This window comes from Oryctolagus cuniculus, chromosome 11 (assembly GCF_051225735.1).
Source record: "Oryctolagus cuniculus isolate XC-2025 breed Fujian yellow rabbit chromosome 11, ASM5122573v1, whole genome shotgun sequence".
Lineage (NCBI taxonomy): Eukaryota > Metazoa > Chordata > Mammalia > Lagomorpha > Leporidae > Oryctolagus > Oryctolagus cuniculus.
Genome location: NC_142877.1, coordinates 26169704 through 26194611, shown reverse-complemented (window position 1 = coordinate 26194611; position 24908 = coordinate 26169704). Strand labels below are relative to the sequence as shown.

Here is a 24908-nt window from a genome sequence, read left to right as displayed (position 1 = left end):
GTACAGGTGTGTTACGTCCTGCAAAAGACAAATGCAGGATGTAATTGGCATGGCCAGGACGAGGGAGAGGTGAGGTAGGTACCTAAGGAGAGAGCTTTAAGAAGGCATCTCCATGACCCTGAGAGTTCCCCTTAGACATTCTACCCTGGGCACCGCCCTCTCCTCACCCTGGCAATGAGAGACTGAGGTAAGAGGGAAAGCATCCGGGTGAAGGTGAATAGTCCCTGATCATAGTCATCTGCTGCAGTTTTAGACACTCAGCATCTAAGGCCCTTTTCAGATTGGAGTTACTCTCTATCCTCTGGGTCTTGATAGGAAAGCTGACCTCTTGCTTCAGAAAGCACTAAAGGCAAATATTCTTTTGTGCCACCCTGGGGATTATCAGACAGGTATTTGATCCAGGACCAGCCAACTGAATGTTCTCATAAAAACTTGGAATCTTTAAAGATTAAATCCAAACCACAGCAGAGCTGGAGAAAACACTCACCTAGTGGCAGCATCAATGGCAAGAGCCCGGGTGTGATGCTGGTGCCTAAGGTGGATCACAGCAGGCTATTGTGGGTTCTGACCTGCCAGGGAGATTACAGGAGCTGCAGCAAGATGCAGCAGAAGACCCGGAATACGAGCAAAAATGGAGACGGGATGCTAATGAAGACCTGGGCTGCGAGAGCATCCCTGAAAACAGTGAGGTAAGGGGAGTGTTCCTAAAAACACTGCAGAAGGAGTACTGATGGCTAACAGTCTGAGACATCAAGAGGAGCAGATACAAAGTCCTGAGTCCCAACAGTATAGAACTGCCATCAAATTCTTGAGTGACTGCCAATACACAGACAGATCTTTGTGGATTCAAAGTGTAGAACAAGATCTTAATGTAAATGTAATCAGAATCTAGATAAATCCAGTTTGGGTGCAGTGTTTCTCACCCTACCCTTCCCAACCTCCTACTACCTGATACATCCTATGATGTGTTCAAACCACTCAATACCCAGATTGAGGAAAATCCTTTCTTCTTGATTCTACTGGTCATCAGAAACAAGTTCTAGAATAAATACCTTCCAGACCCAGAATAAACATTCCCAGCTCTCCTTACCTAACCAGGCCAGGAAAGGCCTCACAGCCCATGGCACTCAGTCTAGATTTTATTTTTAAATAAGAAGTCATTGTTTGGAGTTAAACAGAGCTGTGACAGTATATAATTAACCTCTAGGCTGCTCTGTCAAAGAATAATTAGCAAAACTAGTTAGGAGACTGTTGTAGAAGTTCAGACAAAGATGACCATGGCTTGAACTAGGCGGAAGGAAATGGATGGTTTTGAGATGCATTTTGAAGGTAGAGCCTTAGGATTTTGCTGATAGGTTGAATGGAGTAAGGCAAAATGAAGAATCAAAGAAGACTGCTGGGTTTGGAGCAACTGGGAACCTGTTGTTGCCATTGACTGAGGAGGGAAGTAAAAGGCTAGTATAAGGCTTGGTGAAGTGAGGTCCCCAGCAAGAGTTCCATCCCAGATACAAGAGGCGACCACGTGGAGATGTCACTCAACAGCACAGGTACCTGAGCAGAGAGGCTGGAGACAGCGTGGAGTTGCAGATAGGAACACGGGAGTGATCAGAATATAGAAAGTACTCAAATTACCCGGTGTGAAAACAGCCTAGGCTCAAGCTCTAGCTTTTGGGAAGGGAAGGAAGAGCCAGGCTAGAAATGGATTGGCCTTCTCTAGCTGATCAGAGGACAACCAGGAGAGTCTGGTTTCTTTGAAGCCAAGACAAGGACGCATTTCAATGAGGAGGCAGTGATTCCAAATCAAATACTTTCTCAGAAATCAAAGTACAGGAAAACAGGGCGGCTTCCACCAGGTGAGGCCATGTTGAGGATAGCTGGGTATCTTTCCTGGAGAAGTTTCAACAACGAGGTCAAAGCTGAACAGAATTGAGTTGAAAAGTTAACGGGAAAAAAAAATTGGCAAAGTGAAGGCAGACAACATTTTTAGAAGTTTTTCTTTGAAGAACTGCCAACAAATGGGGCGTGGATGAATGTGAAATTAAGGGAGGCTTTATTTTAAGATGAGGGGACCAGAGTACTTGGTATGATAGAAACAGACTGGGGGAATACAGATAAGAATTGCAGATGAAGTGCTTGAGTAGGAGAGAGGATGGGCTGTATACAGGCAGAGGGGCCAGCTTCTATGCCGAGGAAGGACATTTCTATAATAGACGCCATTCTTTCACCGTAAACTAAAGGAAGATGGGAGCTGCAGGACCAAATGCAAGCGTGCGTAGACTTCTCAGAGAGAAGGTAAAGGAGTTGCTTCCAACGGTTTCTATTTTCTCAAAATATGAGGCAAGGATTAGTATTTTAGAGGAAAGGAGTGACAGAAGATTGAAAAGAGGGGGAAAATCCTGTAATGGTTATCTCAAAAAATAGCAAGTTTCTTGGAGAAGACAAGAGAGTAGGTGGGCAATGTTGAGTGCTATTTGAGTCTGAGGCCTTGAATTTCCAGCAGAATCAGTGAGGCCAGTTGGATGGTTCTTTTCCCAATAATCAGCTGCTAATTTATACATATGGAGAAGGCAGGCAAGTGGTTGCATTCTACCATGGTTGGGAATTTGAGAGTGATACCAGGCAGAGTGAACAAAGGAACTGGCAAGGTCTGCAAGAGAAATGACCCAGGGAATAGATCCTGACGTTCAAGGCGAGGATGGAAGGAAGCAGAGTTAGGGAGGTGAACTAGTGAAAACAGGGTAGAGGGGTGGCAGTGGAGGCAAGAGCTCCGTTCCAATTTTAAGAACCATTAATTTGGCCGGCGCCGTGGCTCAATAGGCTAAACCTCCGCCTTGCAGCGCCAGCACACCGGGTTCTAGTCCTGGTCAGGGCGCCGGATTCTGTCCCGGTTGCCCCTCTTCCAGTCAGCTCTCTGCTGTGACCCAGGAGTGCAGTGGAGGATGGCCCAAGTGCTTGGGCCCTGCACCCGCATGGGAGACCAGGAGAAGCACCTGGCTCCTGCCTTCAGATCAGCGCAGCGTGCCGGCTGCAGCGGCCATTGGAGGGTGAACCAACAATAAATGGAAGACCTTTCTCTCTGTCTCTGTCTCTCTCACTATCCACTCTGCATGTCAAAAGAAAAAAGAAAAAAACACAAAACATTAATTCCAAAGAGGCGTTGAGGGCAAAGCGAGTAAGGAAGATCTTATTTTTTTTTTTTTTTATCAGCAGAGAATTGCTATGAAGAACCTAGAAGGAGAAAATATGGGAGTAAATATGAACCTAGATTCACCTCACATGTATCAAGAACTGAAGGTGTGCTAGGCTCCGGGCTGGGTACTTTCCTAGCTCTTCTCTCCTTTAATTCTCATGACACCCTGTACACTGTGTAGGGCAGGTCCCTGCATTAGAGATGACACAACAGAGGGTCAAGTGACTTTCCCAGGGCCACACAGCCGATACTCTGATCCTGGAACCAACGCTCTTGCCCTGACAATCAGAGTGATACTTACGCAGCGAGGTTGGGGTTTTTGATCAGGAAAATGAGTTGGGGGAGACTGAGGCCGTAAAGCTGTGGCCAAGTGCAAGGCTCTCACACAACAGAGACAAGTGACCCTAACAGAATTTCAGACTCAGGATTGAAAGAAAAAAAAAAAAAAAAAACGGTTCTGCCCATGTCCCCTGGCTGGCAGTGCAGAGGCGGCGCGATGCCTGGGGTTACTGTAACCCGCAGCAGTTCCCCAGAGCTCTGGCAGCCTTCCTCAACACGTTCAGGGAGCCGAAAGTCCCTAGTGGATGGACACGGTCAAGCCCTGCACCCATGCTGCTTCCACCACACAGCACCTGGACCCTCGGGGCGGAGCTGGTGCGAGCTCTGTGACCAAGGTCTATGGTCTACCTCGACATCAGAGAAACGGCCCCGTGCCCAGCCACTTGTGCTGAGGCTGCAAGTGTGGCCCCCTGGGTCCCGCAAGCCCCAGTGAGCTGAAAATGGTGGAAAAGAACCAAGACTGGGGCCGCAAACTGACTTCTCAAGGACAAAAAGACCTGGACAGACTTCACTGGACAGGTGGTCGCTGCCAACAAGAAACACTAAAACAAAGGATGCTGGGTCAATAAACTGCCTCATTTGTTTAAAAAAAAAAAAGTTCTTGATTAATCAGGTAAGTAGCAAGGGTTGGGAGTTGGGGATACTTGGAACCCAGACCCAGACCATGAGGCGGAGAGAGGTAAAGCCCCTATTGTCCCACTTAGGGGCTGACGGCAGCTCTCTCCATGTGTGAGAGACACGTGCTGGAGCCCCTGACAGGACAGGGCAGAAGTGCAGGTGCGTTGGGAGAAAGCTGAGAAGCAGTGGACTGACAATGGCTTCTTGTGTTCGTCCCAGATCCTTGCTTACTGCCAGGTCTCCCCTAAAATACCCAGAGATTGGTGCCCACAGCTGCCTCAGACTTACGTCTCTAGACTTTAAAGCTACACGGCACAATACAGTAACTACTAGCCACATTTAGCCTGTACATTTAAATACAGATTACATTAAGTTCAATTAAATTAAAAAGCAATTCCTGGGTCATGTCAACCACACTTAGGGTGCTCAGTTACCACATGTAGCTACTCTGCTGGACAACCCATCGTGAAAGTTCTATGGGCAGTGCTGGTCTAGAAGAAAAGAATCAAATGAGCATGAGGAACATTCTTTTTTTATTAAATTATTTATTTGAAAGGCAGAGTGATGCTGAGAGAGGGAGAGACAGAGAAAAAGAGACAGACCTTCCATCTGCTGGTTCACTCCCCAATTGTCTGCTTCAACCAGGATGGGCCAGGCTGAAGCCAGGAGCCCGGGTCTCCATCCAGGTCTCCCATGTGGGTATCGGGAACCCAAGCACTTGTGTCATCCTCTGCTGCCTCCAAGACACGTTAACAAGAAACAGAATCAGAAGTGCAGTGTAGCCAGGACTTGAACTGGGCATTCTGAAATGGGATGTGGGCATCCCAAGTGGTGACTTAACCCACTGTGCCCAATGCCCACCTGTTGAACAGTATTATATAATCTAGGACTAGCTATGGAACAATAAACTAGGAGCTATTTGCAAGGCTAATATTTTTACCACTTACTGGTCCATTCTGTTCTTACACACACACACACACACACACCTTCTTTATTTACTTGTCTTAAGTATATAACTAGGTGGAATTGTCACACAGAAACAAGGTATAGCCAAGAGTAATTTAATAGAACTGTGGAATCCAGTGATGTTGAGACTCATGGTTGGAGCGGTATCTTTGCCAAAGAGGTGGATGCTGGTTTGACAGGCACGTACTTGGGATTCACACAGCACTTCTCCTCGGATTTGCACAATATATGGAATATTTCGCTCTCTTTACATGTCGCTCTGCACCTGCCTGATGTACCCCAACACTTCATCACTGAAAGCAAAAGAGAAGGAAGGAGCAGTGTCAGTGTTGAAAGCAAACCAAGAACTGAGGGAGGGAGAAGCTGAAGCCGACTACCAGAGAGTAGCACAGGATAAGGAGATCCATGGGGAAGGAACCTTTACAAGGTGGCCTCTGAGCTCAGTGGAGATTGTAGACCACTGTCTATAATCTCTGTCTGCAACCACTGTCTGTAATCTCTGTCTACAACCACTGTTTTAATCTCTGTCTACAACCACTGTCTATAATCTCTGTCTGCAACCACTGTCTATAATCTCTGTCTATAACCACTGTCTATACTCTCTGTCTATAACCACTGTCTTTTCTCCCTCCACTTGTGTCCCCAGTCACAGCCCCGAAGTCAGTGGCATGGGATCTACTGGACAGCTTCGCCTCCTTGGCCAGCGCCCTGTGGAGAAGAAAGAACATCCCTCCCTCCAGGGTTTCATCTCCTCATACAGTATAAGGCACTCAGAGCCCAGTGCCAATTAGCCACCTTGTCCACTTGCCCCCTGGCCCCCTCCTTCTGGCCGTGTCAATGAAAGGGGACAAGAATCTAAAATAAACCTATTCGAACATCGGTAAGTCCTCTAAGACATCAACAAAGCTTCCAAGAATGTTACACTCCCTTCTCCAAACCCCCTGGAACAGTTTGCTATCAAGGGAATTAGGAACAAACAGCTGCTCTGGGGAACCTACAACCTATAGGTTCCCTATAATTTGGGGTTGAGAATTAGAATTCTCAGCCAGAAATTGGGGAACCATTTTCATGGAGGCAACAATAAATCAATGTCCAAATCTTCCCAAGGAGTGTTTTTGGAAAAGCCTACACTTCCTCTCGACTCCATACCTAAGTCTCTTTCTCTTTGCATCCCACCCCAGGACCTCATGTGCAACTTCTCCAGAGAGAGGTCAGACAGGTCAACAAATGGGCATCAGCTGGTACTAGAGTACCAAACCTCCTCTTGACCAGAGCAACGATTGAAAGGCCTCTGTGGAGACCTCCAGGCCATTCTCCCAGCCAAGCGGTCAGAGCCCTCAGAGTTCCCTAAGCACACAGAAGGTTCCCTGACCCAAAGCCCCTCGGAGAGGTCCTAGTTACCTGGGGAGACCTGGCCCAAGAACAGGGCAAGAGGCAAAACCAGGAGAAGGAGCTTCATGAAGGATGGGGCCTGAAGGAAGAATGGGAGGCTTCTGGACTGGCAAGACAGGCAGAGGTCTCCGTCCTGGGGGGTCCAGGTGGGCATTTATTGCCCTAAGGAGCAGGGCAGAGCTGTGATCAGTGAACCAGAAAGGGAACAGTCATTGGAGATCAGGCCAGCAGGCAAGTAATGACCCGCACTGATTGAGGAAGCTGGGAGACAGGAAGGGAGGGTGACACACAGACAGCCTTTCTTCTGAAGAGTTGCATAGTACAACTGGGCAGCTAAGAACAAGAACAAATGTTTCTGGTACTGATTTATTTCTGACTGAGGAAACTGAAGAGGAACCAAGTAGATCAGCGAAAGGGTGACACTTACATGTGCCCTGCGTTCTTTTCCAGCATTAAGGGCATTTTAGGATGTCCAGGGTGCTGGTGATTTGTTATCAAAAAAGGGCGGACACAGAAGTAAGTAACCCACATAGCTCCACAGTCATCACCCCGGAAATGAGTGCATCGGGATTCATGGATTGGAAATGCAGGAAAGCCACAGAACTTCTTTTTTTATTTTATTTATTTATTTATTTATTTATTTATTGACAGGCAGAGTGGACAGTGAGAGAGAGAGAGACAGAGGGAAAGGTCTTCCTTTACCATTGGTTCACCCTCCAATGGCTGCTGCGGCCGGCACACCACGCTGATCCAAAGCCAGGAGCCAGGTGCTTCTCCTGGTCTCCCATGGGGTGCAGGGCCCAAGGACTTGGGCCATCCTCCACTGCACTCCCAGGCCACAGCAGAGAGCTGGCCTGGAAGAGGGGCAACCGGGACAGAATCCGGCGCCCCGACCGGGACTAGAACCCAGTATGCCAGCACCGCAGGTGGAGGATTAGTCTATTGAGCCGTGGCGTCGGCCCAGAACTTCTTTTTTTAAGATCTGTGTGTTGGAGCCAATGCTGTGGCATAGAAGGTAAAGCCATTGCCTGCATTGCCAGCATCCCATATGGGCACCGGTTCAAGACCCAACTGCTCCACTTCCAATCTAGCTCTCTGCTATGGCCTAGGAAAGCAGTGGAAGATGGCCCAAGTCCTTGGGCCCCCTCACCCCATGTGGGAGACCGTGAAGAAGCTCCTGGCTCCTGGCTTCAGACTGGCCCAGCTCCAGCCATTGTGGCCATTTGGGGAGTGAACCAGTGGATGGAAGATCCTTCTGTCTGCCTATGCCTGTCTGTAACTCTGCCTTTCAAATGAATAAACAAATCTTTTTTAAAAATGTGCTTATTTGAAAGACAGAATGGCAGGGGAGGGGGAGATCTTCCACCTGCTGGTTCACTTCCCCAAAAGACTGCAACAGCCAGGGCTAGGCCAGGTCAAAGCCAGAAGCCAGGAACTCCATTTGAGCCTCCCACATGGGTGGCAGGGGACCAAGGACTTGGACCATCTTCTTTTGCCTTCCCAGGCACATTAGCAGGAAGCTGGATAGCAAGCGGAGTAGCCAGGACTTGAATTGGCACTCCAGTGTAGGATGCCAGCATAGCTGGGGGTGGCTTAACCTGCTGTGCCACACACTAGCCTGACACAGCCCTTCCTTCTAATAGCACATGTACATGGGAACCTGTGGCATCCTCCTGGATGGCTAAGGAAAACCACTTATTGCCATTGTGGTATTCTTATAAGGTATTGTAGATTCATTTTTTGACCCCAGTTCTTCACCTCGACTGGAATCCACACGTTTGCCAAGGTCCCGTTCTGGGAGCCCTTGACTTTATCTTGCTGTCCTTTAACCTTGGTCTTAGCCTGGGCCTTGTGATGTAGGCACAGAAGTGACAGAAGCTCAGTTCTAGGCACAGGCTTTAAAAGGTGATACATGATTTCACTTCACCTTTTGTGCCTTGGCTGTCACCATGAGAAGAACATGTCCCAGGCCCAAACATCCTCATGATGGGAGCTACGTGGGGCAGAGGCATCCCAGGTGACCTGCAGATTTGCAGACAGAACTTTGGCTACCCCAGCCATTCCAGCTTCGAGAGCAGCATTTGAACCAAACCCCAGCAACCTGCTGCCATGTGAGTGATAATCAAGGATTGCTGTTGTAATTGGGGGTTTAGAGAGGAATGTTACTTAGTAATGGCTCACACACACATGAAGCCAGCAGCTAGGCCTAGCATTTTAAAATGAGCAAACACAAAAAATGTAATAATGAGGAAAATCTTCTTTCTGGCATGGAATAAGACTATTGTATCCAAGAAAAATTCATGATGTAAACCAAATGTCATCAAGCTTTCTGTAAAGATGCAGATAGTATATTCTTAGAATTGTGTCTATGACTTCATTAAGTCTGTTCTCTCTATATTAATAAAAAGGTAAATAAGAAGATGCAGATAGTAAATATAGTCTATACACCATGCAGTCTCCACCACAGCTACTCAACTCCGCAGCTGTAGCGCAGCAGCAGACACAGTCAAACGTGCGTGGCTGTATTGCAATACGTCACAGATGCAGAAATTTGAATTCCATATAATTGTCACATAACATTAAGTATTATCACTTTTATTTCTTCCAACTATTTAAAAATGTAAAAAACCGTCCTTAACTGGTAAGCCATATAAAAGCAGATGGCAGACTGGCTGCAGACTAGCAAACATACAGGAGTGAATAATGCCAAATGAAGTCAGGAACACGGACACAGTAAAACGCATGCACTGTGGGTGGGAGTGCAGCCCAGTGCCTTGACTATGAGGTCCGGGAAGGTTCAAGACCCAGGGTTTCCAGGATGCCTGTGAGGGCTGGGGGCTCTAATATGAAACAAGAATGATTCTGATAAACCTGCCATAAAGAATTAACCCAGGGACCGGTGCTGTGGCACAGAGGGTTGACGCCCTGGCCTGAAGCGCCCGCATCCAATATGGGCACCGGTTCAAGACCCGGCTGTTCCATTTCTGATCCAGCTCTCTACTTTAGCCTGGGAAAGCAATAGAAGATGGCCCAAGTCCTTGGGCCCCTGCACCCGCGTGGGAGATCCGGAAGAATCTCCTGGCTACTGGCTCCTGGCTTCGGATCAGCACAGCTCTGGCCGTTGCGGCCAACTGGGGAATGAACCAGAGGATGGAAGACTCTCTCTGCCTCTCCTCTCTATGTGTAACTCTTCCTTTCAAATAAATAAATAAATCTTAAAAAAAAAAAAAAAAAAAAAGAGGGGCTGGTGCTGTGGCATAACAGGTTAAAGTCCTGGCCTGAAGCACCAGCATCCCATATGGGCACCGGTTCTAGTCCAGGCTGCTTCTCTTCCAATCCAGCTCTTTGGGAAAGCAGTGGAAGATGGCTCAAGTCCTTGGGCCCCTGCACCCACATGGAAGACTCGGAAGAAACTCCTGGCTTTGAATCAGCACAGCTCCAGCTGTTACGGCCATCTGGGGGAGTGAACCAGCGGATGGAAGACCTCTCTCTGTCTCTACTTCTCTTTGTAACTCTGTCTTTCAAATAAACAAAATAAAATAATAATAAAATACTTCATATACTAAAAAAAAAGAATTAACCCAACCATCTGCAACACGGGGCGAAAATGAAAGGAAGAAATGTTCCCTTGATAAAGGGCTTGCTTCTGGGTGGGCTTGCTGCTAGCAAGGAGATGAGCCCCCTGGACTGGCACCTATCCCTCCTCCTCCTTACGAAAGGGATGCACAGAGGGAACTGAGGACCTATTTGAGTTTACAAGGCCAAAGGCAAGAGCAAACGACACAACAGTGCCTTGAGTGTCTTGAGAGAAGGGAGCCACTCGTGGGGGCACCGTCCTTACAGAAGCCCTGGTAGAGAAGGCGCTTCCTTTATACAGCCAGAGGCCCCTCATGGCTCAGTTTCTCCTGCACTGAACTCTTGCTTGGGGTCTATCTCCCCTCGTTAAAGAGCCCATCACAGCTCTGCGTGTTTGCTCCTGTGGTCCCTGATGAGCAGAGTAAGATTCAGAATAAAGGAAGAATCTAAATCCACCATGTTTGTTACTTATCAGAATCAACAGTGGTTCTCAGCAGTAGAGAAAACGCTCATAGGCCGGCGCCGCGGCTCTATAGGCTAATCCTCCGCCTTACGGCGCCGGCACACCGGGTGCCAGTCCCGGTCGGGGCACCGGATTCTGTCCCGGTTGCCCCTCTTCCAGGCCAGCTCTCTGCTGTGGCCAGGGAGTGCAGTGGAGGATGGCCCAGGTGCTTGGGCCCTGCACCCCATGGGAGACCAGGATAAGCACCTGGCTCCTGCCATCGGATCAGCACAGTGCACCGGCCGTGGCGGCCATTGCAGGGTGAACCAACGGCAAAGAAGACCTTTCTCTCTGTCTCTCTCTCTCACTGTCCACTCTGCATGTCAAAAAAAAAAAAAAAAAAAGAAAAGAAAAGAAAAGAAAACGCTCATAAAAACCCTTTCCTTACCTGGCATAAGACATTCAAGACAGAAGGCTGCAATTCTTCTGCAGGTTAAGGAGGGACTTCCCACACCTGAACCGTCTTCCCCAGCATCTCAGGAGTGTGCTCCCTTCTCAGGATGCCACATCCTCCCGTCCTGGCTTCTGCCAAGAATCAGCTGTTTCTCCATGGCTCCCATTCCAAGGTCGCCAAGAGAAAAAATCTGATACCTACAAATTTCAGATTTTCTATGTTGCCAAGTACGAAGTCATGAATGGGGTGAATGCCTTTTAGTGAAAAACAGAAAACATAGCAAAGAATGTATGGGAGCAAAGCAAGAAAACTAAGAAAGCGAGAACCAAGATCTGAGGAGGGAATGTGCGCTTTCCAGACAAGACTCAGGAAGTGGAAAGGAGTCTCCCAGAGGCCCATTCATAAACTGACCTGAGGACTCAGAAAGGCAGGAGGCCTCAGCAGGAAGCTGTCTGCACTGAGGAGTGAACTTGGCTGTGAACTTGACTGGAGTCCCCATGCACAGGTGCAGTACCTGGCCCTGAGGACAACCCGGTCCCTTTGTACAGGCTTCTGCAGTGCTGTGGTCCTCCACACAACACCATCTCCCTCTTCTGAGCCTTAAGTGACGGCTGCTGCCACCTCTGGCCTAGAAGAAGACAGATTCAGAACACTCCATGTCTGCTCCCTGCCTGGCCATTGACTCCAGTTTTGACCCTTAAATCATAAACACCCTTCACTGGAGAATGCCCAGCCTGGAAAAGCAACTTTTTTCTGTTTCCAGTGGATTTATCATGTCTTGCCCAGGACTCTTCTACCTCCCTTCTCAGGCTTCTGCCACTCGCTCCCGGTTAGTCCCTCTGCTCAGCACTGCAGCCGAGGAAAGGAAACACATCTCCATGTCCCTTTTTTGTAGTCTTCGTGGACAGGGAGCATTGCGGGGTGGTGGGGGAGAAGAAGGAAACATCTGATCCAAGTAGGCCAGGAGCCAGAAGCTTCCTCCGGGTCTCCCACATGGGTGCAGGGGCCCAAGAACTTGAGCCATCTTCTGCTTTCCCAGGCCATAGCAGAGAGCCGGATCAGAAGTGGAACAGCCAGGACTCAAACAGGCACCCATATGGGATGTCGGCACTGCAGGAGGTGGCTTTACCCACTATGCCACAGTGCCAGCCCCAGAAATTTTTAATTGAAACTTTTTTATGTAAAAAAGATTTGAGATCCATGCTCAGTTTTTTCAATAATAGGCATTTCCATAAACTTGTCAACATACCTTTGTATGATAATATTACTGATCTCTTGAGTCTTCTATAGAGATTAAATTAGGTAATACGTGTACAGGACACAGAACAGAGCCTAGTGTAGAGGGAAGCCCCTGGTGGCTTGAAGCTGACATTATTTACCATGAATTCCACCTTCGTGACTTCTTGGAATATTTGTCAATCGCTCTCATCCTGAAGCTTTCCTGGCTCTCCTCCATTCAACAGTCAACACTCAACAAAAGCAGCATGAGGATTGTGACTGAGACCTCTCTGCTCAGCGGACTTTTTCCAATTAAATTAAAAAGTGTCAAAACTTCATGGCTCAAGTCTAGAGCCCAGAAGGCTTACCCAGCACCCAAGCTCAAGGACAGCGCTCTCCTGTGTAACTGGATTCTGTTTGGACCATGGCGGGAGATGATAAAGACAGACCCGGGTTTTTAATCAAAACCTGCTTCCAAGCTTACCCACTTTCCCAGTTCTCCTGGTGCCTCCCAGCATCCCCTCCCTGGCCCCTTATCTGTACTGCTGCCTGAACGTTTGCAGAAACTTCTTGTTCCCTCAATACTTCATTGGCTTCTTTTCCAGGAGCCAAGCTCTGCTCTCTCCAAGTGAGAATGTGTTTTCATCCCCACCCCCTTCCAGAGTGTCCTTCTCAACCTTCTCCCCACCCAAACACACCCAGGCTATGGTAAGCATCCTATGGACTAAGGACAAAGGTGCTGGAAGGATGAACGTGTGAGTGACTTCTACATATTAGAGAATGAAAGAAGTGTTAGAAAGGATATAGAGAAAAAGGAACCCTTGCGCATTGTTGACAGAATGTGTATTAGTACAATCATTACAGAAAATAGCATTGCGTTTCCTCAAAAAATTAAAAACAGAACTATCAGCGGCCAGCATTCATGCTGCCAGTGGCATGGTGGGTTAAGTCACTGCTTGAGATGCAGGCACCCCATATCAGAGCGCCAGTTCAAGTCCAGGCTGCTCCACTTCTGATCCAGCTTCTGGTTAATGCTCCCCCTGGGATGCATCAGATGATGGCTCAAGTGCTCAGGTCCCTGCCAACCATGTGGGGGACCTGAATGGAGTTCCTGGCTCTCAGCTTTGGCCTGGCCCAGCCCTGGCTGTTGTGGCCATTTGGGAAGTGAACCAGCAGACAGAACATCTCTCTCTCCCCCAGACCCTCTCTCTCTCCTTCCCCCTCCCTCATTCTTTCTTCCTCTTCCTCTCACTCTGACAATCTGCCCTTCAAATAAATCCCTTTCTTCAATCCCAAAAAATGTCCGGTGTATATCCTAAGGAAAAGAAATCAGTATGTTGAAGAGATGGCTGCACTCCCACGTTCATTGCAGCATTATTTGCAATAGCCAAGATATGGTTACAACCTATGTGTTGGATCCATGAATAAGAATGTGGTGTATCATACAAAGCACCAAAAGAAAATCCCACCCTTGGCAACAACATGGGTGATCCTGGAGGTGACTATCTGAAGGGAAATAAGCCAGTGACAAAAAAACAAATACTACATGAGTGCACTCATATATGGACTCTTTTTATTTATTTATTTATTTATTTTGATAGGCAGGGTGGACAGTGAGAGAGACAGAGAGAAAGGTCTTCCTTCTGCCTTTGGTTCACCCTCCAATGGCTGCCGCGGCCGGCACGCTGCGGCCGGCGCACCACGCTGATCCAAAGCCAGGAGCCAGGTACGTATCCTGGTCTCCCATGGGGTGCAGGGCTCAAGTACTTGGGCCATCCTCCACTGCACTCCCTGGCCACAGCAGAGAGCTGGCCTGGAAGAGGGGCCACCGGGACAGAATCCGGCGCTCCAACCGGGACTAGAACCCGGTGTGCTGGTGCCGCAAGGCGGAGGATTAGCCTAGTGAGCCGCGGCACGAGCCCTATATATGGACTCTTAAAAAGCCAAGTTCCGGGGCCAGCACCGTGGCTCACTTGGCTAATCCTCTGCCTGCGGTGCTGGCATCCCATATGGGCACCGGGTTCTAGTCCTGGTTGCTCCTCTTCCAGTCCAGCTCTCTGCTGTGGCCCAGGAGGGCAGTGGAGGATAGCCCAGGTGCTTGGGCCCTGCACCCGCATGGGAGACCAGGAAAAGGCACCTGTCTCCTGGCTTTGGATTGGCGCAGCTCCAGCTGTGGCGGCCATTTGGGGAGTGAACCAATGGAGGGAAGACCTTTCTCTCTGTCTCTCTCTCACTGTCTATAACTCTACCTGTCAAATAAATAAATAGCCAAGTTCCTAAAGCAGAGAGGGGAATGGTGGTTGCCAGGGGCTCGGGACAGGGGAAAGTGGGAGAGGCTGGTCAAACAGTACACGCCTCCAGTCACAAAATGAGTGAGATCTGGGATTTAATGTATAGCATACCTGAGGCCGGCGCCGTGGCTCAATAGGCTAATCCTCCACCTTGCGGCGCCGGCACACCGGGTTCTAGTCCCGGTCAGGGCGCCGGATTCTGTCCTGGTTGCCCCTCTTCCAGGCCAGCTCTCTGCTATGGCCAGGGAGTGCAGTGGAGGATGGCCCAAGTGCTTGGGCCCTGCACCCCATGGGAGACCAGGAAAAGCACCTGGATCCTGGCTCCTGCCATCGGATCAGCGCAGTGCGCCGGCTGCAGCGGCGGCCATTGGAGGGTGAACCAACGGCAAAAGGAAGACCTTTCTCTCTCTGTCTCTCTCTCTCACTGTCCACTCTGCCTGTCAAAAATAAAAAAAAAAATAAAAAAAAATGTATAGCATACCTGATTCAGTGCAATGTATGAAGACGAGAAATTTATTCCTCATAATTCTGGAGACTACACAGTCTGTGAAAAAGGTTGGTGAGCACCACACCTCTTTGCCTCCAGAAGGCGCCCCCTCCAGAGAGGAGAAATGCTGCGAACTCAGTCATGGGAGGCGCGGCGGACACAGGGGCCCCTCCCTCCTTCACACCCTCTCATACAAGCGCCTAATCCCACTCACTGTGAGCCGGCAGATGAAAGATCTCTCTCTCTCTCTCTCTCTGTCTGACTCCATCCCTCTCTTTCACTCTGCCTCTCAAATAAATAAACAAGCCTTTTTTAAAGTGGTAAATATGAGAAGCTACAGATGTGTTAATTAACTCAGTGGTAGTACTAATATTTTACAATATGTGCATACTTTAAATTGTCACACTGTACACCTTAAATATATAAAATCTTTGTTAATTACACCTTAAAATTGTAAATATTTTTGGGGGAGAATACAGGAGGTAATGGATACAGAATACCTCTCCTGAATACCTCAGCCTCCATGGGGGTTTGGCTCCAAGATGCCCCCACCCACAGATACCAAAATCCAGTTGCTCAAGTTCTTTATATGAATGGCACAGTATTTACATAAAACCTACACTCACTCCCACCCCCACCCCATACTGTCAGCCTTTCATACCCGTGGGTTCCTTAGGCATGAATTCAACCAACTGTGGATCAAATATATTTGGAAAAAAAATCACATCTGCACTGAACATGTACGGGCTATTTTTCCTTTCTATTATGCATATAAAAATCTGTATAACAACTATTTACATAGCATTTGCATTGCATTCAGTATCATCAGTAATCCAGAGATGACTTCAAGTATGCGAGAAGAGGTGGATAGGGTGCACACAGTCACCAGGCCATTTAATGTCAGAGACTTGACTATCAGAAGATTACCATGTCCATGAGAGTCTTAGACCAATCTCCCACAAGTGCCAAGGGCAGCTATGCTTTAAATCATCTATAGATTATTTATAATACCTAATACAAAGTAAATACTATGTAAGTAGTGGTTATACTGCATTGTTTAGGGAATGACAAGAAAAAAGTCCATACGTATTCAGTACACATGCTATTTTGTGAATATTCTTTTTTAAGATTTATTTATTCATTTGAAAGTCAGAGTTATACAGAGAGAGGAGAGGCAGAGAGAGAGAGCAGTCCTCCATCCGATGGTTCACTCCCCAATTGGCTGCAACGACTGGAGCTGCGCCGATCCGAAGCCAGGAGCCAGGAACTCCTTCCGGGTTTCCCATGCAGGTGCAGGGGCCCAAGGACTTGAGTCATCCTCGACTACTATCCCAGGCCATAGCAGAGAGCTGGATTGGAAAAAGAGCAGCCGGGACTAGAACCGGCGCCCATATGGCATGCCAACGCTTCAGGCCAGGGCTTTAACCCACTGTGCCACAGCGCTGGCCCCTTGTGAATATTTTTGATCCACAGAAGATTTAATGTATAGATGTGGAACCCTTGGATGCATAAAAGCCAACTGTACTTCCAGACCTAGACATTTCCTCTCGAGTGTGATTGGGTACACTAAGAGACAGACACAGACTTCAGCCAAACAGGTTTTACTAAAGCTCAGAAATCTACGGAGGTCAGACTCAAGACAGATTTATCTTCTGTTTTGTGGCCTTGGACTTCAAAGCACACACTCAGTGCCACGGTAAATTTGGCTTCTCCTTGGCCTTCACACAGCACAGTTTTCCACTCACACAGAAAACATAGAACTTCTCGGTCTTGGTGCATTTGTCACGGCAGTTGCCATGAAGATTCCAACATTTTTCAGTGCTGCCTAATAGAAAGATAAAAAAGAGGGGAACTGTTATCACTCATGAGTGTAAACAGGTACCAGATTGAGAGAATCAGCAGAGCCAGACAGGAAGGGGACTGGCTTTCATTTTTAATATTCATTTATTTATTTGAAAGTCAGAGCTACAGCGAAGGAGAGGGAGAGGCAGAGAGAGGGAGGAAGATCTTCCATCTGCTGGTTCACTCCCCAAATGGCCACAACAGCCCAGGCTGGGCCAGGCCAAAGCCAGGATCCAGGAGCTTCTTCTGGGTCTCCCATGTGGGTATAGAGAGGCCCAAGGACTTAAACCATCTTCTTCTATTTTCCCAGGGAGCTGGATTGGAAGTGGAGTAGCTGGGACACAAACCGGGGCTCATATGGGAGCCAGCACTGCAGGCAGTGGCTTTACCCACTAGGCCGCATTGCCAGGCCTGGGGTGGGGGTGGGGGGGGACTTTTTAAGAAAGCAGAGTCACCCTAGATAGGTAGGATGGTAACTATAATCTCACATCCTCTCTGGCTACCCCAACCCAAATCCAGCCCCCCATGAATGTCCCCTCACAGAGATTCAGGGGATCACAGTGGTTAATATCATGGACTCTTGGAACACATAGACTTGGATTGGGAATCTGCATCACAGGCCAACTGGAAGAGCTTGTACAGGTTACTTCTCTCACTGCACCAATTTCCTCTTTTCCAAAAAGAAGATGGAACACCTGCCTCAGAACAGCGCCTGTCTCCAGTCCTGGCTCCACTTCCATTTCCAGCTTCCTGCTAATGCACACATGGGATACAGCAAGTGATTGCTCAAGAACGTGAGACTGTGCCACCCATGTGGGAGACCTGGACTGAACTCCTGGCTCCTGCCTCGGCCTGCTGCAGCCCTGGCTGATCCAGGTATCTGGGGAATGAACTGGCAGACGAGACACCGATCTCTCGCTCAATCCCCCTCTCTCGCTCAATCCCTCTCTCTCGCTCAACCCCTCTCTCTCTCTCAACCCCCCTCTCTGTCTCTCTCTCCCCACTGCCCTTCTTTCTCAGGCTTTCAAATAAAATCAAAATAAATAAAAATTTTTAAAAAATGTTTATTTTGATGCAAAAAATTTAATTCATGCATAGCTTCAAAATAAACATTTTCCATAAACTTTTTGATAATCTCTCATATGCTTAGACTTCAATTTTTTGCACCAAGACAAACCTATCTTCTATTTAGATTTTGCCATGAACTTTTTGATGTGCCCTCATGGTACAAACTACACTCAATAAAAATAGAAATAGAAAAATATATGAAAACACAAACTGAAAGAGAATATAGCATGCAGGACAATATTGACACACTGCAAGATAGAGTCTAGTATAATTATCAAACATTACAAAGAAAGAAAAAAATACTTCGGGTACCCAAGCCACATACAAAAAAAGCAAGTGATATAAGGGGAAGAAAATTAGACCACACTTAAGATTCTTTGGCAACAATACTTTATGCCAGGGGAAAAAAATAGTGTCATGGATTCAAGCTACTTAAGGAAAGAAAAAAACAAGTAAACAATGTTATATATAGCAAAACTGACTTCCAAGTACAAAGAGCAAAAACAAATTCATATCAACATACTGAAGCCTGGGAAACAGTGTTCCCATGTGCTTTTCCTGAGGAAAGAGCTTTAGACAAACAAATGAGAGGGGCATTGAGAGAGGAATAAATATTAAATATAAAATTACTTGTAGAAGGACTAAAATTAAACAGACTTTAAAAAAAGAGAGTAGGGTATGTAATAAAGAATTCATATGTCCTGAAAAAATAGATACAGTGCAATATAAACGTGAGAGCATAATGGTGAGAGCATATGCAGAAATTTTAATTTGTTTAAGTTATCATGCTATTGTGGTAATACTGGTATTATTACACTGACATACCGTATATGGAATGAGAGACAAGTCAAATGAGTGACTTAACTATATCCTGTAGCCTTGAGAACCAGAATTCTCAGTGTAAGGGAAAAAAATTTGATGTCATAGAGAAGACTGGTTCTGAATTTGAGTTCTGAATTGGAATTGGGAGTACTAGTATGAACTCATGGGTACTTTACTTTTAGATGGATAGGGGAGGCAGGGAGAGGTTTTTCCATCTCTGGTCACTGAAAAATCTTAGAACAATGACTAATGTATAGAAATCAGTATTCCTAGCATCCACATTATAGGTTTAAAATTTCATCTCCCACCAAAATAAAATAAACCAAGGCTTCTTGGAAATATGGCTGATTCCAGTTCTTGGGCAGACAACTATAAAACAAATTTGAAACATTCTGTCATATCAGATACTAAGGAAGATACCAAAGATGCATGGGAGTATACCAAAAAGATTCATGAGTCAAATTAAAAAGGTCAAAAATTGAACAATTTATATATCAACAGGGGTACTCATTGCAGAACTCATGGCTTAGAACCAGGTGTTCAAACTAATATTTAGGAGAAAATCAATCGCTCAACCTCAGAGGTTGATAGAAAACTAATGCATTAGCTTGCAAACTCATAAACAAAGATAGAGTCAAGTATTTATCCTGCCTTTCCTCTCTAAACCCTAAACCCCAAGGTAACCAAAGAGGAGACTTTGACAGCAGTTCAGCTAATAAACAAATGCTCTTCCCACCGCACCTGCACGGCTCAGCCCCTCACTTCATTTGAACAAGCCTTTGTTCAAATGTCACTTTCTCTTTGGGGCATTCCCTTAACACCCCTTTTTAAACTGAAAACAGCCCCTCTGATACTTGCCGCCTCCTTTCCTGTTTAATCTACTCATCGCCTCCCCCAACAGAATTGTGAGCTCCAAGAGGAAGGGGATTCTGTTTGGTTCGTTGGTTGGTTGGTTCACTGCTCTCTCTCCAGCAACTATCACAGTGACTGGCACATGGGACCTACTCAATAGTATTTGTTGAATGAGTGAACTACTTAATTAAGAATGACATATAAACTGCCCCTAAATCCAACTGCCATCAGGGGAATAAGGGGATGGGTGTAGGGTGAAAGTAGATACACTGAAAGACCAAACTTTCATCCAAACCAGAATGAACGAGTCTAAGAGGCTGTTTTAAATCAGGTGAGATGAATACAATTGTCTTCTGAGTTTATGTCCAGCCCCTCTTCCCTTTCCAACTCCTGACTTTCCGTAGTAGCAGGATAGAGATTACTAGAAACATTCAGATGAAGCAGAGAAAATAAGAAGCTACATTTTTTTTTGCACACCAAAATTTCAGTGTGTCCAGTGTAGACCCCTCAACCTAATTTATTATTTCACATGGAGAAATGAGTGAATTTCAATTCAGTGGAGCCAAGTTTTTCTGGGGGGGATTAGAAAGCTAGCATGGCAGGGCAGGATCTAACTCAAGATCTGGGAGCTCTTCCCTGTTGCCCTAGACAAACCGGCATTTCACATGCCACCTGTCAGCCCATCCTCCCACGCGCCCTGAGGGACCCTGACCAAGACCCGTTCTCCACCTCCTGCTCCTCCCCTGAAGCAGCCTAGGTTACCTGGAGTGCCCTGGGACAAGAGCAGCAGCATGGTCAAAGTCAGCCAAAGAATCTTCATGACTTCAGTTAGCCCACAGAGCAGTCTCAGTTCTGGTGAGGTGACAAAGAAATGAGGACGAGCTCGGATTCTTCGCTCTTCTGATCAGCTGGGATATGTGTGTCCTTTGCACGTGTCCCAGCTGCCCACGGGTACAGTCTGCTCTGGCACAGCCTGCCTTCCTTGCATGCAGTCACCATCCCCCGCAGCCACGCTGTGGGCCACGCACCCCTGGGCTGACTTTCCTCCCTTTGTCCACTTTCACCTTTTAGGAACCAGCAAGAATAAATCATATCCCAGCCAAAGGGGTATTTTTAAACTATATTTCATCTCTTGTTACAACCCAGCTAATATCCCCCAGGACTCCACATCACACCTAGGAAAAAATTCCACCATCTCTACTATGCCTTACCAAGTCCTGCATCGTCGGATCGATCATCATTATTGGTCTATAAACCATGGATCATGGTGTGATTGCAAGTTAAGCACGTTCCTTTGTAAAAGCAATTGTCCCATTTGGGAGCTGAGGAAGACAGAGGGGAAGGCATTCATTCAGACCTTAAAGAAAATAGGTCTTTGGGATTCCTCACCAAGAAAAAGAGGTCCTCCTGCCTAACATGCTCCGTTTCGGTTAGGATTTGGGCACTGTGGGTGAGAGAGGGCAGAAGTGAAAATATTCTCTGTCCTGGCTGCAACACTTAGTAGCTTCCTCCAGGTCTCCCATATAGGCGCAGGGGCCCAAGCACTTGGGTTATCTTCAGCTGCTTTCCCAGGCCATTAGCAGGGAGCTGAATCAGAAGAGGATCAGCCAGGACTCAAGCTGGCGCGCATATAGGATGCTGGCCTTGCAAGCAATGGCTTAGCCCGTTATGCCACAACACCAACCCTCCAGTGTGTATTTTATAACTACAGCACTTCTCTGTTCAGATACTGGCCCCTAGAATTTAATTCTTAGTCATTATCTCAATAAAACCTCCTTCTTTTAAGGCTTATCATTTTCAGTGGGTAGTTTTTAACCCTTTAAAAGGAGCTGCTCCAGTTTTCTCATTTCCCAAACAATGGGAAGAAAAAGGCCAACGGGGCCAGCACTGTGGCACAGTGGGTAAAGCTGCCACCTGCAGTGCCAGCATCCCATATAGGTCTCGGTTCGAGTCCCAGCTGCTCCACTTCCAATCTAGCTCTCTGCTGTGGCCTGGGAAAGCAGCAGAAGATGGACCAAGTCCTTGGGCCCCTGCACCTGCGTGGGAGACCAGAGGAAGCTCCTGGCTCCTGGCTTCGGATCAGCTCAGCTCCTGCTGTTGCAGCCATCTGGGGAGTGAACCATAAGATGGAAGGCCTCTCTCCCTCTCTCTCTCTCTCTTTCTCTGCCTCTGCCTCTCTGTAATTCTGCCTTTAAAATAGATAAATAAATCAAAGCAAGAAAGAAAGGAAAAGGCCAGCATGGCTGAAGAGTGAGGAGAAACTGGTATAAGGTGAGGTCAGCGAGGTGAATAGCAGCTGGATCGTGCAAGCCAGGGAGACGAGTTGGACTGTTATCCCTCATGCAAAAGACAGCCATCAGTCAGTTTTACATAACTGATATTTTCTATTTATTTACGTACTTATTTATTTGAAAAGCAGAGCGACAGAGACAGAAGGAGAGACAGAGAAGGAGAGAGAGCTCCTCCATCAGTTGGTTCACTCCCCAAACGGTCACAACAGCCAGGGCTGGGCCAGGAGCCAGGAACTCCATCCGGGTCTCCCACATGGGTGGCAGGGGTCCAAGTTCTTGGACCATCTTCCGCTGCCTCCCCAAGGTCATTGGCAGGGAGCTGAAACAGAAGAACAGCTGGGATTACAATTGGCACTCTGATATGGGACGCCAGCATTGCAAGCTGCAACAACCTGCTGCACCACAACACTGCCCTCCCAATTAATCTCTTAAAAGATGAGTGTGGAAGCTCAGTGAAGGACGAAAAGTCCAAAGTTGAGACTGGAATGCCCACCTGAGTCTCTGAGCTGAGAGTAAAGTATATCTGGCTCCCAAAAGGAACACCTAGCGGCCATCACCTGAACACACAGGTGACCGCCCTAAGGTGAAGCTGCTGTAGTGCAGGACATGGTATTTTCAGGCTCTTGGTATTGGAAATCACACTCCAAAAAGGCTGACCAGTTTGCATTTCCATGAACAAAATACTGCTCTTTCCCACTATCCTAGAAAACTCTGAGATTATCAAGAAAACATTCTCACCAATGAGTGGCATGACGGTACCTCAGTGTCACTGGTTTCTCTTTGATCCCTACTCACATGAGAAGGTTGGCTGTCCTGTGGGAAGGATCGAAGGATTATAAAAACAGGGGAGGCTGGAGCAGATGGGGGGTAGGGGTCAATCTCCCCATCACCTTACGTGGTTCTCAAGGTGCTGACAAGGCACAGTCAGCAGAAGAACACAGCGATCCAGGTTTTCAACTCCTAAATGGATTCTCCGGCTGCCCTCATAAGACCCGAAGTCTCTGAAACATGGAGATCAAGTGTCTTTCCCCTTGACCTCAACTCCCAAGTACACTGTGTGGCTCTTGCAAAGCTGTAGTCCATCCCCAGGCCTGTCATTTGAAGAGACTCAGTCAACCACTAATTTTGCTCAGGTTTTGAAGCCTTTGTCAGGTGTATCCATCATGGGCTGTGTTAGCAAAAGGTGACAAGGGAGACTGGCCAGGGAGCAGAGGAACACTGCACTATGTGTGCACGTAGCCTGTCCAAGGAGAGTCAGCATGGCCAAGTTCTTTTTACAGAATAGTTTTACAGTTACAAAACAGAAATTGTGGAATGGTGCAGAGTTCTCCTCTCCCCCACACTCAGAACCCCTATTATTAACACCTCGTATTAGTGTGAGGTATTTATCACCACGAATGAACCACAGCCACCCTCTATCTGCTTCCAGCCCTCTGACCAATGTGACCCCAGAGTCACCATCAAACTTTTCTCCACGAACTCAACCAACAGGCCGCCACCTTGTTGGGCTAACGTCTTCCAGTGGCTCCTACTCCAGCTCCCTTAGCAGTCCCACCACAGGCCTGGAAGTGGTCTGTTTCCTTGGCTCACCCACCCATGCCAGGGCTGGCTGCCGACTTTCCTCTAATCCTTACAACCCTTTGCTTTTCCAGCTCCTCCTACAGTGGACTAGAGTCTAAATCTTAACCACAAATTTCGTATTCCATCATACTGACTGTTCTGTTTCCCGGACTGAGCTTTAAATAACACGCTTGAAAAGCTGAGCGCCCTGAACAGCAATGAACGCCATGGCCATGGGGCACGCCCAGACTTTTGGAACCAAGTCCCTTCCCAGCCTCTCTTCTCCTCTTCCTTATAAAGACTTTAGGGAGAATTATTTGCATTTGCCAACCTCACTCGTTTACTTATCTATCTTCAACCCCGTTCAATATGTTTGCTGCCCCTACAGAAATAGTTTTCACTGTTATCTTATCCGGATCTGCTTCTATTCCCTTGACCTCTGGATCAAGCAGGGTCTGCTTGGGAAACAGAGATCAAGTAAGCATTCGGAACAGAGGCTGTTTCATAGAGGGGAACTGCTTACACGTTGTTGGAAGATTGAAAGAAGGAAAGAGGACCCTGTGGAAATGTGCATTATAGTAACTAGGGATGCAGCTACCATCTTAGGGCTGAGGAACCCAAAAGAAACAGCAGTTTTCCAGGCCAGCATTGTGACATAGCACATAAAGCTGCTGCCTGCGATGCCGGCATCCCTTGTGGGCACCAGTTCGTGTCCCGGATGCTCCACTTCTGATCCAGCTCCCTGCTAATGTGCCTGGGAAAAGCAGCATAGGATGGCCTAAGTCCCTGGGTCCCTGTATCATGTGGGAAACCCAGAAGAAGCTCCTGGTTCCTAGTATCAGACTGGCACAGCCCTGGCCATCATGGCCATTTGGGAAGTGAACTAGTGGATGGAAGATTCTCTCTCTCTCTCTCTCTCTCTTTCTCTCTCTCTCTCTCCCTTATAACTCTTTCAAATAAATAAATAGAAAGAAAGAGGAGAGAGAAATTTTCAAAACCTGAGTTCAAAGAAGGGACCCCAAATGGTTGGTGCCTGGATCTGCAACAGAGGACACAGCCAGGTGCCCAGAAGGAGTGCCTTGAGGGAAGGTCCACTGTCTGGCTGTGGGCACTTGAGAGGGCACAGAGAGCTGGGGCTCCAAACTCTACCTCTTGCTACCATTTCCTCCCAGTTTTTGCTGCAGTGGCACCCTGTTTCTCATTTTCAGCACCAATATGAGCCTTTGTACAGACAACCTCTGCCTGGAACCCCCTTTTGGTTCACCTACCGGTGGCTTTGGTGTTCATTCTTCAAAACAGGACAAAGCCTTCCCTCATCTTCTGGAATTGTGTCTGTAGTGCCCCCTGCTGGCACCTTGGCTTGGGCTGTTTGGAACTGGGTGGACTGGCCCAGATGGTCTTGGTCCATGGATCTCGTTGGCTGACCTAAATGACGACTAGAAGGCATGGGTGTGGCTCCACACTGTGGCCATCAGAGGGCACGTGAGAGTGACGTGTACT

The 24908-nt window shown here is 47.5% G+C and overlaps 1 protein-coding gene, 1 long non-coding RNA gene and 1 pseudogene across 2 annotated transcripts; 1 reads left to right on the top strand and 2 right to left on the bottom strand.

Moving 5' to 3' along the window:
• Positions 1-3686: 3686 nt before the first annotated feature.
• LOC127490965 (small ribosomal subunit protein eS19 pseudogene) lies at positions 3687-4075 on the top strand (annotated as a pseudogene).
• Positions 4076-4646: 571 nt separating this feature from the next.
• Positions 4647-6628, bottom strand: DEFB121 (defensin beta 121). Its single transcript, XM_017341706.4, has 2 exons — positions 6515-6628; positions 4647-5406 (listed from the first exon to the last, which is right to left on the bottom strand). Exons 1-2 carry the CDS (start codon positions 6570-6572, stop codon positions 5243-5245), a joined length of 222 nt encoding a protein of 73 aa, XP_017197195.4. The 5' UTR covers positions 6573-6628; the 3' UTR covers positions 4647-5242.
• A 9930-nt stretch (positions 6629-16558) lies between these two features.
• Positions 16559-20457, bottom strand: LOC103348208 (uncharacterized). The gene is made up of 2 exons (XR_516648.4): positions 20320-20457; positions 16559-16798 (listed from the first exon to the last, which is right to left on the bottom strand). It is a non-coding gene; the product is annotated as an uncharacterized LOC103348208 (long non-coding RNA).
• Between the last annotated feature and the right edge of the window lie 4451 nt (positions 20458-24908).

What these genes read in the sequence shown, in the direction of transcription:
- DEFB121 (XM_017341706.4), bottom strand. Translation starts at nt 6,572, where the DNA reads ATGAAGCTCCTTCTCCTGGTTTTGCCTCTTGCCCTGTTCTTGGGCCAG. An exon ending in CTTGGGCCAGGTCTCCCCAG is followed by an intron (nt 5,407 to 6,514) that starts GTAACTAGGACC and finishes TTTTGCTTTCAG; the next exon opens with TGATGAAGTGTTGGGGTACA.